The sequence below is a fragment of the Gavia stellata genome, chromosome 1, assembly GCF_030936135.1.
Source record: "Gavia stellata isolate bGavSte3 chromosome 1, bGavSte3.hap2, whole genome shotgun sequence".
NCBI classification, from domain to species: Eukaryota; Metazoa; Chordata; class Aves; order Gaviiformes; family Gaviidae; genus Gavia; species Gavia stellata.
The window spans coordinates 57,712,246-57,726,930 of NC_082594.1; the positions used below are offsets into that span (position 1 = coordinate 57,712,246).

General features: G+C 40.8%; 1 protein-coding gene across 1 annotated transcript in view; it reads left to right on the forward strand.

Moving 5' to 3' along the window:
* The first annotated feature begins 429 nt into the window (after positions 1–429).
* DNAJC3 (DnaJ heat shock protein family (Hsp40) member C3) overlaps positions 430–14,685 on the forward strand; it is a 36,648-nt gene continuing 22,392 nt past the window's right edge. The window contains exons 1-4 of the mRNA XM_059834639.1: positions 430–511; positions 8,168–8,278; positions 11,344–11,468; positions 12,637–12,711. Of these exons, the coding sequence (XP_059690622.1) occupies positions 430–511; positions 8,168–8,278; positions 11,344–11,468; positions 12,637–12,711 (393 nt within the window). The remainder of the gene's footprint in view (positions 512–8,167; positions 8,279–11,343; positions 11,469–12,636; positions 12,712–14,685) is intronic.

Consider the following 14,685-nt stretch of genomic DNA (forward strand, 5'->3'; position numbering starts at 1 on the left):
GCAGATAGGGACACTCAAGGTTTATCTTTCTGCTGGAGGTCTGGGGCCCGACATCCGACCCATGCCACCGGCCCCCGCCGCCATCTCCAGTGAAGGCCCCCTGCTGTGGGCGGTGGCGTCGCTCCGCCTTCCTGCGCAGGCGCGGGGGCGGGGGAAGGCCGCCCTTTCGCGCAAGCTCAGTGGCGGCGGTGTCCTGCCTCTGTGCCGCGCAGGCGCAGAGCCGCGCCCCCCTCTCCCTTCCCCCCCGCTTAGGCGGGGCCCGGCGTTGCGCGGATGGACGCCCTCGCGCCGCTTCCACGTTTGGCGAGCGCGAGGGGCGGGCACGCGCGGCGCGGCCAATCAGCGGCGCCCACGACCCACCCCGGAATAGTTGGAGCCGTCGGCCCAGGGTGCCGCGACTGTCGCCGCGGGCGTCGGGGGGCGTCGGAGATGGTGTCTCCCGCGGCCTCCGCCGGTCGCCTGGGCTCCGCGCTGCCCTTCCTGCTCGTGCTCTTCGACCTGCAGTACCAAGGTGGGGGCTGCGGGAGGTGTCCGCGCCTCCGGGGAGCGCCTTGCTGCCGGGGGCCGCGCGTGGGGTCGGTGAGGGGGTGCGGCGGAGCTGCGGCCCGGCCGGGGTGTGTGTGTGGCGGTAGGGGGGGCAAGCGAGCCTGAGGTGGGGCTGCTGCTGGGCCCACAGTGGTGCTCGGCCGGGGGGAGCTGGTGCCTGACCGCCCTTCTCCCTTCCGGGCTCTCCTCAGCGGTCGTGCCGGTTGAGCGTGTTCGCGTGTCCGCCCGGGCAGCCGGGATAGCCGGGCCGAGGTGCTGGGGCAGAGCGGAGTGGGCCCGGCCGGGCTGCGGCCTGCCCGCAGGGCGCCAGCGGGCTTGAGCCAGGCGGTGCGCGGGGCTGGCCGGGCTGGGGGGAGGCCCAGGGGCCGCCAGCGCCATGGCGGCGGGGCAGCCCCCGCGGGACGTCGGGGGGGTGTTTGTGTGTGTATGTTTTTGGGCAGGGTGTGAGGAAGAAGGAGGTGCAGAACTGCCACCTCATCAAGGCTGTTGCGAACGGTCTGTAATGAGGACACCGTCACTGCTTGTAACCTCTTCGGTTTTGTCTGAATTGCTGGCGGTGCTGTTTAAGGCAGCTTGATGTGTGCTTCGTTTTCCTTGGCCTGCTGATAGGGTGCCGGCTACTGTGAGGTCTCAAAAATGCGCTGTTCTCGAGTGCAACTGTGTGACAGCACTGGCCAGTTCCATACCGGCCTTGAATTTCTCACTTCTGTATGAATTTTGCACAGTTTCCAAGTTCAAAGGCTTTTTCAGTGGTACTTCTCAGCCATAGCCATTATTAGTGCCAGACATACAAATTTGCTGAGGCTTTTCACAGTTGTTTGCATTTGTTTATACTTTTGTTTTGTTGTTGTGTTTTTTTTTTTTCTCTCACCATTAGTATTTGAAGTTCAGCAGAGGAGTTCATCTGCACTTTGTGTGGCCTGTTTGTTTTCAGAGTACACTGTCAGCAACACCTGTATGGTCAAACTTATATTCACAGGCTCCTGTTAAATGTGTAACTTGGTTATACAGCTGTGCACACAGGCAGAGTTTTGCCTGGGGAACGTTCTGTAACTGGCAGTGGCAGAATGAAGTGGAACTGAAGCTGTCAATAGTCAGAATAAGTCTGTAGACTTAAGACTAACCTGTACTTGGCCTTAGAAATTCAGTTGATGTACTAAACTAATGAATACTTCAGCTGGCTAAGTGGCAGCAGGAACATGCTGTGGCAAAGATGCTCTGTAGTATAAGACTACATACTGTGGTGTCGAATTGCTTTTTTGGATGTGTGTTCTGGTAGTGTTAGAGGAAAAATAATAATTGTGGTCGAAGTATACATTTTGGTTTTTTCCTAAGGTTGTGGCAGTGATGCTCCTGCTGAGGATTCTTTTGTGGAGTTGCTAAGCTATTTCAAGTATATGGTTTAATGGCTACGTCGACTTACCAAAGCCACATTTCCTAGTTTGGGGTATATGTTCTTAACTTCAGTTAATAAAGATGTACAGTAATAGAATGAAAAGTGATGGTTCTGGATCTTATTTACTGAATTTACTAACCTCTTAGTTCATGAGTTCATTTTCCAGAGTATGTATTTAGGGAATTTAGGGGGTTTACATTATTTAAATATCTGGATTTTTTTCCCTCCAATATTACCAGTCTTTGAACTCAAAGGTGTTCATATTCACATTTAAAATTGCATCTAGCTGTCTTGATAATAGATGTCTGCCTTGTGCCATCTGATTCATGGATCAGTGCAACAGTTGGCCTGTATAAACTTTGTATCTTAGAGTTGATATCTATGAATACTAATTTATATCTGGCTGGTAAATGAGTTCAGTAAAAAAGTTTTTGAATACTTGGTGATGTGGCAGGTTGCAGGTCAGCCCTTTCTGTTGTGTTTCCTGAATTCCTCCTCTTCAAATAACCTGACTTGTGCTGAATAAGCTCCCATTTGACACCAGTCACCTGAAGATTCATCCTTCATGGCTGTTTGTCCACACTAATTGCAACGAAAAGAGGCGACTGAGGAGGGTAGAGGAGTATTGCTTCTCTTCCCCCTCTCCTTTCTAGTAGTAAAAGAAAGGAAGTGTAATAAGGGGAAGAAGAAACAGGGTTTAACTATACAGAGCTCAGTTCATTATTGCCAGACCACTAGCCTTAAGTGTTTCTTTTGACCCCACCCCCTGTACTGTATGTTCGTATCCTGAGTTTGGGAGGGTTTTTTTCTTGCCCCAAATAGCAAAGGATACTTGTGGGGGGTGGCATTTTGGTTTGCCAGACTTAGCTATATTTACCAACTTTCCTTGCAAAAGGAGGGAGTAAAAACTTGATGGGTGGAAGTTACACATGGCTCAACTGGATGCTCTGAGGCTCCTTGTGAGCTTTTTTGTATTGCTCCTGAAACTGTGGTTGCTTGTCAACTTCTTACTTTGTTCAGTCTTGTCCTTGAAAAACACACTTGCAAACACACATAAAAGCAAAGCCCTAACCTGTTTAAAAGTAACAGCAAACTTAAGACTTACTACGCTAAACACAGGGTCATTCTGATCAGAAAATAACCCAAAAGCAGGATCTCCCACTCACATGACAAGACAATCTTCAAGCTTTTATGTAAAAAAAAGAGAGAAAAAAACCGATTAGATCATTGTAATTAAGATGGGTGACATGCATGTTTCTTCTTTGTCTTTGAAACAATTCTGTTTCTGGTACACAGTCAGAACCAGCTCTTTATTTTCATAGTTTCCTTACCCAGCTTGGGGACAAGATTTAAAAAAAAAAAACAGTAGGTGGAAATTCTACAGGGGAAAAAGAGGACTGTGTAGACAAATGTAAAATCTTGAAACTGTTCACAGGTTGGAGGGCTTTCTTAAGCTTTTTGCAGTGTGGATGTGACTGCCTATATGAGGATATAGTTGAAATTTGTATACTTGGATACCCACGTATTAGCACCAGTTACTCTAACAAAGCAAAAATCCTACCAGGAAGTTATAATTTACTTGAAGTGACTGTATTTAACTGGAAAAACAAGTTAGCTGCACCTGCTTATCTTCCCTGTGCCTTCTGACTGACTTCCTTTGAGTTGTCAGGACTGATACCAATTCTTATCAGGGAGTAGTTTAGTGGGGGTTTTGGGTTTGTTTTTTTCTTTTTGACTCTTCCACACTAGCATCAGTGCCAGGACTACAAACTCTGAATTTATCCAGAATATTTGACTTGATTTGACAGCTGGGGCTCATATGGGTGGTCATCTGAGGTCCTTGGTGAATAGATAACAATTAGGCAGGCTTTAGAAATAATATTTGGAAGTTTTAAAAATAAATAGTGTGTTTGCATATCTCTTGCATAAATTCAATTTCTTGCTGGAGCATATAAAACTGCTTCAGCTGTAGTGCTGGACCCTTGGTATCCAGCTCACTAGTGACTGTCTGTCTGTTGGAAAGAGCTCTGTGGGGATGGTTTGTTTTTTCTTCCAGTTGAACTTGAGTCCTTATGTTCATTCCTAGACCAAAGAGTGAATAGGTACCTAAGTAGGTTACACAGAATTTGAGTCCTTAGACTCCTGTGCCTATGTTAACAGTTTTCAGCTGTCTACTGTGGGGTTGTTTATTTAGAGGAATTGTTTGCCTACAGCTAGCAAATGAATAACGAATATATTTATATGAATAAACAGCCCAACTGTCAGGTGTTCCTGAGTAGTTATGGTAAATGTCACTTTTCATCATGTTTACACTGACTATACAGGCTCCTGCTGGAGATTCCCACATCAATTTATGATGTTCAGCAACTTGCAGAGCCAAGTTTTAATGCATGTCTAGTATAATTAGTCTTGTTCTGCAGGGAACCTACAGTCCTTTACAGTTTGCCTTCTTTCTCTATCCGTGTTGCTCCTGCTTTTCTTAATTACCTGTTTACTATTAATGGTCACCTTTCTCATTTCCTTTATTTATTATTTTCAGTATTTTCAAGGAAAAAGATGGCTCTTCTGCCTAAATTATTATGTAACTGTAAAACTGTACTGAATATAATGTGTATGAAAGACGCTGAATAGTATAGGTACATCTTAATTGTGGAAAACCTATTCTTGGAGCTATCTTGATGTGACTAAATGTGAAACAAGGACACTCCTTCACATGCTTAAGACGCTATGAAAATGAATGCCATGTTTAGGTGGTTCATCAAAGAGTAATTTACAGCCCGCTTCTAGGATACTGCTCCACGCTAGCAAGTTTTGAAAGATTTCAGATATTCGTATGTGAGGAGAGATGGGAGGGATGAAGCTTAAGAATTTTTTGCTTGCTTGTTTTAGCTCATGTTAAATACTTCAGTCTGTTTTTGGTTTGATATCTGATTTGTTGCTGTATACTTCCAAAGCCAGGGAAATTTGTGGTGTTTGGTTTTTTTCCCAGTTTTTGTTGTTGTTTTGGGTTTTTTTTTTCCCCTCCAATGCTTGCTTTATCATTTTGGAGGACATTGGACTACTTGGTGATCAAAGCTTTAAGCTAGAGAAGAAGCAAAATGACAAAGAAGAATGTCAATTTTCCTGAAAATTGGACATTCACATAAAAACTACCTTGAAGTAGAATACTGTGTGTGAAAAAGTTACTGTCAAGAAATACTTCTCCACTATCAATGGAGCTATTTATATTTTATTCAGAGCTACACATACCTAGAATGAATTTTAGAATGCATTGTTTAATAAGATACCTGAATTGACTGTATGACAACTAATTACTATTTTAATTTCCTCTATTTAAACAAAAAAATTACTGACTGGAAATCTGGGGCTTATTTTACAAAGTCATTGCCATAAATTAAAAAAGAGAAATTGTTTGCTGTCATTGTTCTAAAGCAAGTGATTGAATTGAAGCCCTTGAATCCAGTTTGCTGAATTATTATCAATCTTTTAGCAAATAGAGCTTTTTCCAGTGGATATAGAAGGCATTTTGTTCATTTTAGTGTAGACAGCTCAATAGTTTTTTTTATAATGTGGAATTAAAATAATTACGAATGGTATTCATGAGTAGGAAAGGAAAATTAAATTACGATCCCAGGTGCCGAGAGCTCCTGGTTCTAAAGTCTTGATGACTTGGTGATCAAAAATCATTGTTCTTTCATTACAAATATTTTGTTGTTTAATCACCTTTCAGTGTGAGAACTTTTGCTATACTTTCCTTCAATCTGTGTAGCATAACATTTTTATTCAGACTCTAAGAAACTGCTTCAAAGTGCTGCTACATTTTCGTATTATTTAGTGTTACTTATTTTTCGTATTATTTAGTGTTACTTATTTTTCGTATTATTTAGTGTTACTTATTTTTCGTATTATTTAGTGTTACTTATTTTTCGTATTATTTAGTGTTACTTATTTTTCGTATTATTTAGTGTTACTTATTTTTCGTATTATTTAGTGTTACTTATTTTTCGTATTATTTAGTGTTACTTATTTTTCGTATTATTTAGTGTTACTTATTTTTCGTATTATTTAGTGTTACTTATTTTTCGTATTATTTAGTGTTACTTATTTTTCGTATTATTTAGTGTTACTTATTTTTCGTATTATTTAGTGTTACTTATTTTTCGTATTATTTAGTGTTACTTATTTTTCGTATTATTTAGTTCAAGTGCCTATCTGAATTAGCTCAATACAAAACCTGAGTGAAAGAAATTAATTCCTGGTAATTGTAGTTCATTGTTTTCTAATGTAATATATTTATTCAGGATTTTAGTACATTACCTTGATTAAATTTATTCATAGGGTATGCTCTTAGTAAAAGAAAACTGTTTATAGTGTGAAAGTTTTAGTAGTCATAAACTGGTAAGTTGTAGTGAAATTCTGTCCTGATTTGAAGAATGCTGGATTGAAGCAGTACAAATGAAAAACTTCTGTGGCAGAATTGATGTATATACAGCGTGTACTTGCACTTAGCTGCTCATTTCTTCTTAACAGTAGTCTTTCCCTGTTGGTTAAGCAGCAGCAATTTATTAGCTTTAAACTAAAACTGGTACTTCGAGAGCATACCACTTAAATGTGATTTTCATACTACTGGTTAAATGAAAAGGGAGTGATAATTTTAATTGTTTATATCAAAACTTACGCTCTGGAAACAGTTTGCCTTGGAAATGATAAAGATGAGACAAAAGTACAGTAGATGAGAAGCCAGTCTCTGCAGTAGTTACCAGTGCTCAGCTGAGTCTTAAGTTATCCATAGGGTCATGAAATTGAACTTAAAGCCTTTTTATATTTCCTATGTGTGCATTATGAGTGTTTTTCCAGATTCTTTTGCAAACGAAAGCCCACATAGAAATGTATTTTGTCAAACTTTTTATAGTTGATGTATAAAGCTTGATGTGCAAAAGTTGTGTTACTTAATGAATAGATAGGAACAGAAATGCTTTGTGATGCTTTACAGTGTTTATTTCCTTTGACATCCTTTTTGGCGCAGAGAAGACATGCTATGTGTTTATTAGGCCACAGGTGGTTTTAGTTTGGGAAGATGTGACTTCACAGAATCACTAAGGTTGGAAAAGACCTGTAAGATCATCAAGTCCAACCATCAACCCAACACCACCATGCCCACTAAACCATGTCCCACAATGCCATGTCCACAAGTTCCTTGAACACCTCCAGGGAGGGTGACTCCACCACCTCCCTGGGCAGTTTATTCCAGTGTCTCACCGCTCTCTCAGTAAAGAAATTTTTCCTAATATCCAGCCTAAACCTCCTCTGGTGCAACTTGAGGCCATTTCCTCTTGTCCTGTCACTAGTCACTTGGGAGAAGAGGCCAACACCCACCTCTCTGCAACCCCCTTTCAGGTAATTGTAGAGAGCGATGAGGTCTCCCCTCAGCCTCCTCTTCTCCAGACTGAACAACCCCAGTTCCCTCAGCCGCTCCTCATCAGACTTGTGCTCCAGACCCCTCACCAGCTTTCTCACCCTTCTCTGAACACCCTCCAGCACCTCCATGTCCTTCTTGTAGTGAGGGGCCCAAAACTGAACACAGGATTCGAGGTGCGGCCTCACCAGTGCCGAGTACAGGGGCACGATCACCTCCCTACTCCTGCTGGCCACACTATTTCTGATACAAGCCAGGATGCCGTTGGCCTTCTTGGCCACCTGGGCACACTGCTGGCTCATCTTCAGCCGGCTGTCAATCAACACCCCCAGGTCCTTTTCTGCGGGGCAGCTTTCCAGCCACTCGTCCCCAAGCCTGTAGCGTTGGTTGTATGGGGTTGTTGTGGCCAAAGTGTAGAACCCGGCACTTGGCCTTGTTGAACCTCATCCAACTGGCCTGGGCCCATCGATCCAGCCTGTCCAGAACCCTCTGCAGAGCCTTCCTACCCTTGAGCAGATCAACACTCCCGCCCAACTTGGTGTCGTCTGCAAACTTGCTGAGGGAGCACTCGATCCCCTCATCCAGATGATTGATAAATGTATTAAAGAAGACCAGTCCCAAAACTGAGCCCTGGGGGACTCTGCTTGTGACCAGCCACCAACTGGATTTAACTCCATTCACCAGGAATGAATATAGAGACTTCTCCCTCTATATTAATAACTTTGTTACATATATTGTGTTATCACTGTATGCATTTGTTATAATCAAACTGGTCATTCAAAACCTTGATCTTCTTGTTTTTCTTTAAGGAGCTGAATGTGGAATAAATGCAGAAGTAGAAAAACAACTTGAAATGGGAAAGAAGTTGTTGGCTGCTGGACAGCTAGCAGATGCTTTGTCTCACTTTCATGCAGCTATAGGTACGTATCTCAAGAAAGTGACTCTTGCACTGAAATACCTTTGGGTGAGGTTTTTTCCCTACTATTTGCTTCATTAAGTATCCTGCTTTCTTGCACATTGCATTCAGTGAGTCTCAAAATTTGGGGCACCTTTATGCAGCAGTTTGGATGGGAGCCAACAGAGATGCAGTAGAATATTTATGCTTTGGTTTTGATAAAAGAAACTGTTAAATTAACTACATAATACATGAACACTAAGTCACTGCTGCTCTGCAAGCTAGCTGTATGGAAGCAATTGTAATTGACTGTTATCATTGTTCGAGGTATGCCCTGTATCTAATCCTATTAGGAAAAAACCTAATCTTTATGAAGTTTTTAGAAGTGTGTCTTTGAAAGGTTGAGTTTATCCATGCTTTCTTCTCTCCAGCACTGTAAAAAAATCACAACACTTAAAATAGTCTCTCTCTCTTTTTTTAATATAAATTAAATCTTGAACTGGGTGATACCTCAGTGTAACTGATGCTACAAGTTTGAGATACTCACTAGTTGAGTATAAGAGAGGGACAGTAATACACTCTTCACTACCAGTTCAGTAAGTTCTTGTTTTGGTGTTCTGCATTTTCAATAAACTGAGGAGTTATGTTTGCTTCTATAAATTTTAAGCAACTTTGCTGGTTAAAATCCTTGAATTGAAGCGTGGAGACAGACAGCACCAGTACAGAGCAGTGTCCATTAAGACTACAATTTCTCAATTGCATCGTTTTTTTTATTTTTTTAAGTTGTTGGGCTTTGTTATAATGTGTACAAGTGCATCATTTTCTCTGTGAGAAGAATAATACATGGTGTTACACAGTACTGAGTCATACTATTGCAACTTTTCTATTTATGCCTTGGTCTAACAGTGATATGTAAATGAAATATCTGCTGATTGAGCTATTAATGTTTTCTACGAGTACTCAACAATCAACTTCCCTTATATAAAGGGAGTGGAGGGGAGAACTTCCTCCTCTTCTTTGCTATGGAAGCTCCTCATTCTACCAAGAGGCGGTCTGTTACTCCTGTTGCCTTTTGTGTCACTGCCAAAGCATTCCTGTGGGATCTGAGCAGACTTAGTGTTACAGTGTGGTTTATTCCTTTATTGTTGGTTGGCAAACTTTAACTTGGGTTTGGTGAAAACTCAGTCTGTGGCCATGCAAATGCTGGTGGTGGTGCAGTGGCAGCAGCAGTGTGAAGTGGGTTGAGCAGCGAGGTGCCTGCATGGGGTGAAACCCTCTGCAGCTCAAGCAGCTGGTAGAACTACAGTGGGACCACCTCGGTTGTGACCTTGATGGTTTTCTTAGTTGGATGTTGATTTAAGCCTGATAGCCTAAACTTTCATCAGACTTCTTTCTTCTTTGTATTTTGCCTTTTTGAAAAGATTTTAAGCATGATTTGCCTACTGTGTTTGTAGAGGACAGGAGAAGAAATTTTCCTAATCCTTTTTTGTCTGTAATGCATCGTTGTAGACTGTGAGGTAAATAGATCTTTTTGTCTTGCCTCAGCCAGCCTACTTTTCTTTTTTTGCAAACATCTAAAATAAAAGAAAGCTACTGTCCATTTTCTCTCTCTTCAGTTAAATTTACAATTCTTTCTTCAATCCCATCAAGTTGATGGCTTATGCCTTCTCTTTGGGTAAATGTCAATTGCAGTTCATTACTGGTACTGGGGAACCGAGGCAAAGCCATATTCTGACTGTCAGAAAGATCATCATCTGGTGCTGGAATGTGCTTTCTGGGTTAGCTCTTTCCTATCTTTCATCCTTTGTATTAATACAGTTGTTAATACAGTGTATTAATAAAGTTGTTAATTTCAGCTATTGATTTGTGCCTACTCTGCATATTTAGTTGTATGCAGTAGGACTTAATAATTCCTTTTTTTAAGATAGTAACATCTGAATTTACTTGATGTCCATAATGCTCTGGCATACAAGCATGGGAGTTGTTACTAAATTTCAGTGCTGGACGTTAGCATTTCCACAGCCAAGACATTGTAGAGGAAGAGTGGAGGTATCTTTTCCAGTGAGAACTGAACTAGTGTTTTGGTAATGGAGGTGGCCAGTTATGAAGCTCGGTTACTTACCATAAGATTTTTGGCAATGCTATTTGTTCCATTTGTTTTAAAGGTCAACTCTAACCTCATATGAGGTGAGGAAGAGAAATACTTGTTTTGTTCCTCAGATATGGGTGTTCTTGTCTACAAATTCTGGACTGATTTTTTTAATAGCATAGTAAAACGTTTACTGTCTTCTACTGCATATGGTTGTTTGGGTGGTCTAAGTTACCCTTCCTTGAGAGCCCACAGTAACTGTCATCTGTTTCTGTCATCTGTTTCTTTGAAATACTGCATAGAGAAGAATATTAAGAAAATTCTTCTTGGTTTCAGAGACTGATGTTTATCTCCTGTAAGGGTGTACATATATGTGCTAGCATAGAGAGTGTTAAAATTGCTGAATCTTGGAAGTGTGATCAGCAGACAACATGGAATGTGTGGGCCTTGAAGTTAGCTTTCAGGTTTTGGTAATATATGTGTATTTGGCGCTGAGTGGGGGTTTTGGTGCCCAGTTGAATATTAAAGAAAGAAGTTGCTGCTATTTCAATGGATGGTGTAAAGGGTTTATGCATCTGTGATGACATTGGACTAACATATTGGTCATTTGGGGATTATTTGCTTGCATCCTATATGATGCACAGGGACTGGGATGGAGAATGATGAATTAACATGCTTTCAAATGTAGGCCTGCAGTTGGAGATAAAGGGTTAGTATGTAGTGGCTGTTTTCCTGTACAAAGCTGAAAAACGTGTACATGTTTCAACTTCAGTACTCTTAACTATTTGGCGTTTACTGTGTTTCTGTAGTCTTTGTCGTTAAATAATCAAACTGCATAGATTGCTTGGATAATGTTACAAATGTTATGTTTTACTGATAAATACAATTTTTTTCCGTGGCTTAAAACTCAGGTAATATATTTTTAGTCATTACAGTTTCACTGTACCCAAAGTTTCGGTTGCTTTGAGATAGTATTCTGATTACTGTTCCTTCACTTGCAGAGGGAGACTCTGATAACTACATTGCTTATTACAGAAGAGCCACAGTGTACTTAGCCATGGGCAAATCTAAAGCAGCAATTCGTGATTTAAGTAAAGTGGTTGAACTAAAGCAGGACTTCACATCAGTAAGTATAACTGGAATTGAAAATTGTACAAGTGTAAAAAAAAAAAAAAGGCCAAACAAAACCAACAACAACAACAACAAAAAAAAAAACCCCACCCCAACCACCCACAAAACCTGCTTCGAAGAAGGTTATTTTTTCAGATTTTGCTAAACAGAAATAGATAATACATTATCACTCAGGAGGCTTTAAATAGGGTAAAATAGTAGCAATGGTGTATATGCTTGAATTTGCAACTCTGCTGAGTACAGTCTAGCCAGTTATTCTAACAACTAATAGTAGTTTTATTAAGTTTGTGTTCCTCATGGGTTTGTGCTAAATGCTTTCCTTCTCTCACTTGTGATTATGCTCTTCTCAGTCACCAAAGCTATGCCTTCTGAGAGTCGGGGGGAAGAGGGTGCACAGATGCCTCTGTTTTTCTTCTGTGTTAATCTGCCTTTGATTTGAGGCATCTCTTCTCCACAGGAACTGTCCTAATCTCAATGTCTTCCTATGGGATTGTTGCAAGTTCTGATTTACATACCCCTTGCTCGCTTTTGCTTACCATATTTGGAGACTGCCGAACTAGTTGGAGACTGATGCTGGCATTCTCTCCATTTGATTCTCTTGTCTTCTTTTTCCATGGCCAGTGGCATGTCCCGTATAGCTTGCAGTGAAGGAGCAAATGTTAAATTCATTGTTGTATGAAAATACTCTTATCATAAATCAAAATCTTCTAAATAATTACCTTGTATTTTTACATAGCTTCTATTATTCTGAAAGTTTAGTGAAAGAATTAAATGTGGGGATTGTTTATTATTTATTATTTCTGCTAATTTCTTAAAATCTATAAGCAGTTATAATCAGGAACGTGGTGTAAGGTAAACATTCACTTTGTTTTATGCAACTGTTCAAATGAGTTCTTTCCATGAGTTGCAGCTGCTCATAAAAACTGCAGCTGCTTTTTGTCCCTCAGTTCTGGTGCAGAGTGATCCTTACCATCAAAGAGGGCTCAGAAGAACATTGTCAAATTCAGAAGACAAAGAATGGGTGTTATGATCTCCATTTCAACTTGTTGGCTGTAGTAAAATGAGACGGGTTTTTTGCTGCTAAAGGAAACTGAAGCTTATTATCATACTTTGCTGAATTCCAGTTTGTAATATCTTTTGATTTATCTTACGTTTCATTTCAGGCAAGATTACAGAGAGGACACTTACTGCTCAAGCAAGGAAAATTTGATGAAGCAGAGGATGACTTCAAAAATGTGGTAAGTTGGAGGCCTAAGTTGAACTACATCACTGCTGCTCTAGAGCATATGTGTGAGTATACCTGAGTTGCTTTCCTGTTCTTTAAAGGTATTATAGCTAAGCTACCTTGTATGAATAAATGACTGATAAAGTTGCAGTGCAATGATGAAGATGAAATTGGAAGGTGTTGCATTGAAGTAGCACACAGCACTTTGAAAAGGCACACACTTTTTATGTGCCTGGTGCTTCGTGATCTCTGCTTGCTGAGCCTATACTAGGGAGCCATCTTCACTTGGAAAGAAAGGATAAGTGACATGGGACTCAAAGTACATAATTGAACCCTGCTTTACATCACGATATTCAAGTCACTCTGGGAAATCACTAGGGGCTTCATGAATCAACCTTTCAAGGTTCCTATCTCATTTCACTGATTGCAGAAGGATCCTGGGCTCAGGATTTTAGTCACTGGGCTGTTAATGAATTTCGGTGGCATGTATCTGCGTGACTTCTCATCTGCAGAGGAGTTCTCCATCTTTCATGAATGTGTTGATAGTACTTTTTCTCCATGAGATATTACATTTGGATATTACCCACCTAAAACTCACTTGGGTTGTTTTTCCTTTCAATGGGTATTTTGTGCATTTCGGCCTTATGCTGCAAATATAAACTAATCTAACCCCAGAACAAAATTCCTCAGAGAATAGTGAAACTTGATTCCCTCTCTGTTGCACAAAATTTCTGTAAGCGTGAGAATAAATAAGATTCATTCTTATTCTTGATTACTCTTGAAGAGTTGCTAGTTTGAACAGCTTGCATGTTCCTTATACCAAAATAAATAGAATCTGCAAGTGTAACTGATGCTGTCTTGTTGGCTTTCTTTGAAGAGTGTGATGGAGAATGCAGTTCTGCGTTGCAGATTACAGATGTTTAATGGAAATCTTACTAGTGAGTACGTTCAACAAAAACAGAGCAGTTACAGTGTACGCGCTGCAGGGCAATTGGGAGGAATGGCTCTTGCAGGTATAAATTCACCAGATAGTCTTTGTGTTTGTAGCAAAGCTACAGTAGCTTATTCTGAAATACATGTAGCAATGGCTCCTCTGGTGACTGCTGCTTCCTCAGTAAGTTTCTTAGGAGTGTGTGGCCTGCAGTTGCATGTCTGATTGCAGTGCAGCTCTGCTGTTTGCAAATGTGCGAGAATGTTGTTCAGCTCTGATTAACTGAGGACACAGTTGCTGCAATAGCAATTACGTGATGTCAGTGTTGATTCTGAGTTTGTGTGCGCATCTCTTTGCAGTTACTGTTTCTTGAAGTATTGCTTAATGCTACATATGGAAATGCTTCTCCAGTCAACTGTCAAGTGGCTTGCCCTTTTTCCAAACCAGCTGCAAAAATTTAGATTGCTGCCTTTGGTCAGTCAAATAGTTTCAGTCTTCAGTCAAGTTTTAAATCTGAAGTGGAAGAGAGTTTCTTCTCGGAAGCTGATTTAGGAAGATACCATACTGGTCCCAAATCTTCCAGTTTCCTTGGTTCTGTAAACAATATTGCCTGTGTACTTAGAGAATATGGCAAGCGGTCTCTTTTGAAGAGCACAGTTTTCAGTTAAGTACAGTGTATTCAAGCAAAATAAGCCAATATTTAAAGTAATCCTTCGTAATAGGTTATTTATTCATATGGGGGAGGGGATTAAATTATCCTACATACCCTGAATCTTTTAAGTAAAATACATATTTCTTTGAGACATTTCCCTTGTTTTCTTCTAAATGTTTCAGATAGTCAGCCTGATTATTCTACCAGTTCTCTGCGTGTCCGAAATACCTAGTATACTCTGGCAGTATGCTTGTGTTTAAATGTGATGTTGCATTTAATCTCAAGATGAGAGGAAGTCCAGAGTCACAATACTGTGAAATGTATTAACATTCTGTGTTTCTTTGGGTTTTTTGTAAATAAGAGGGGAGGAGAGAAGGAGGAAGGCCGTTAGGGATTGAAGAGCT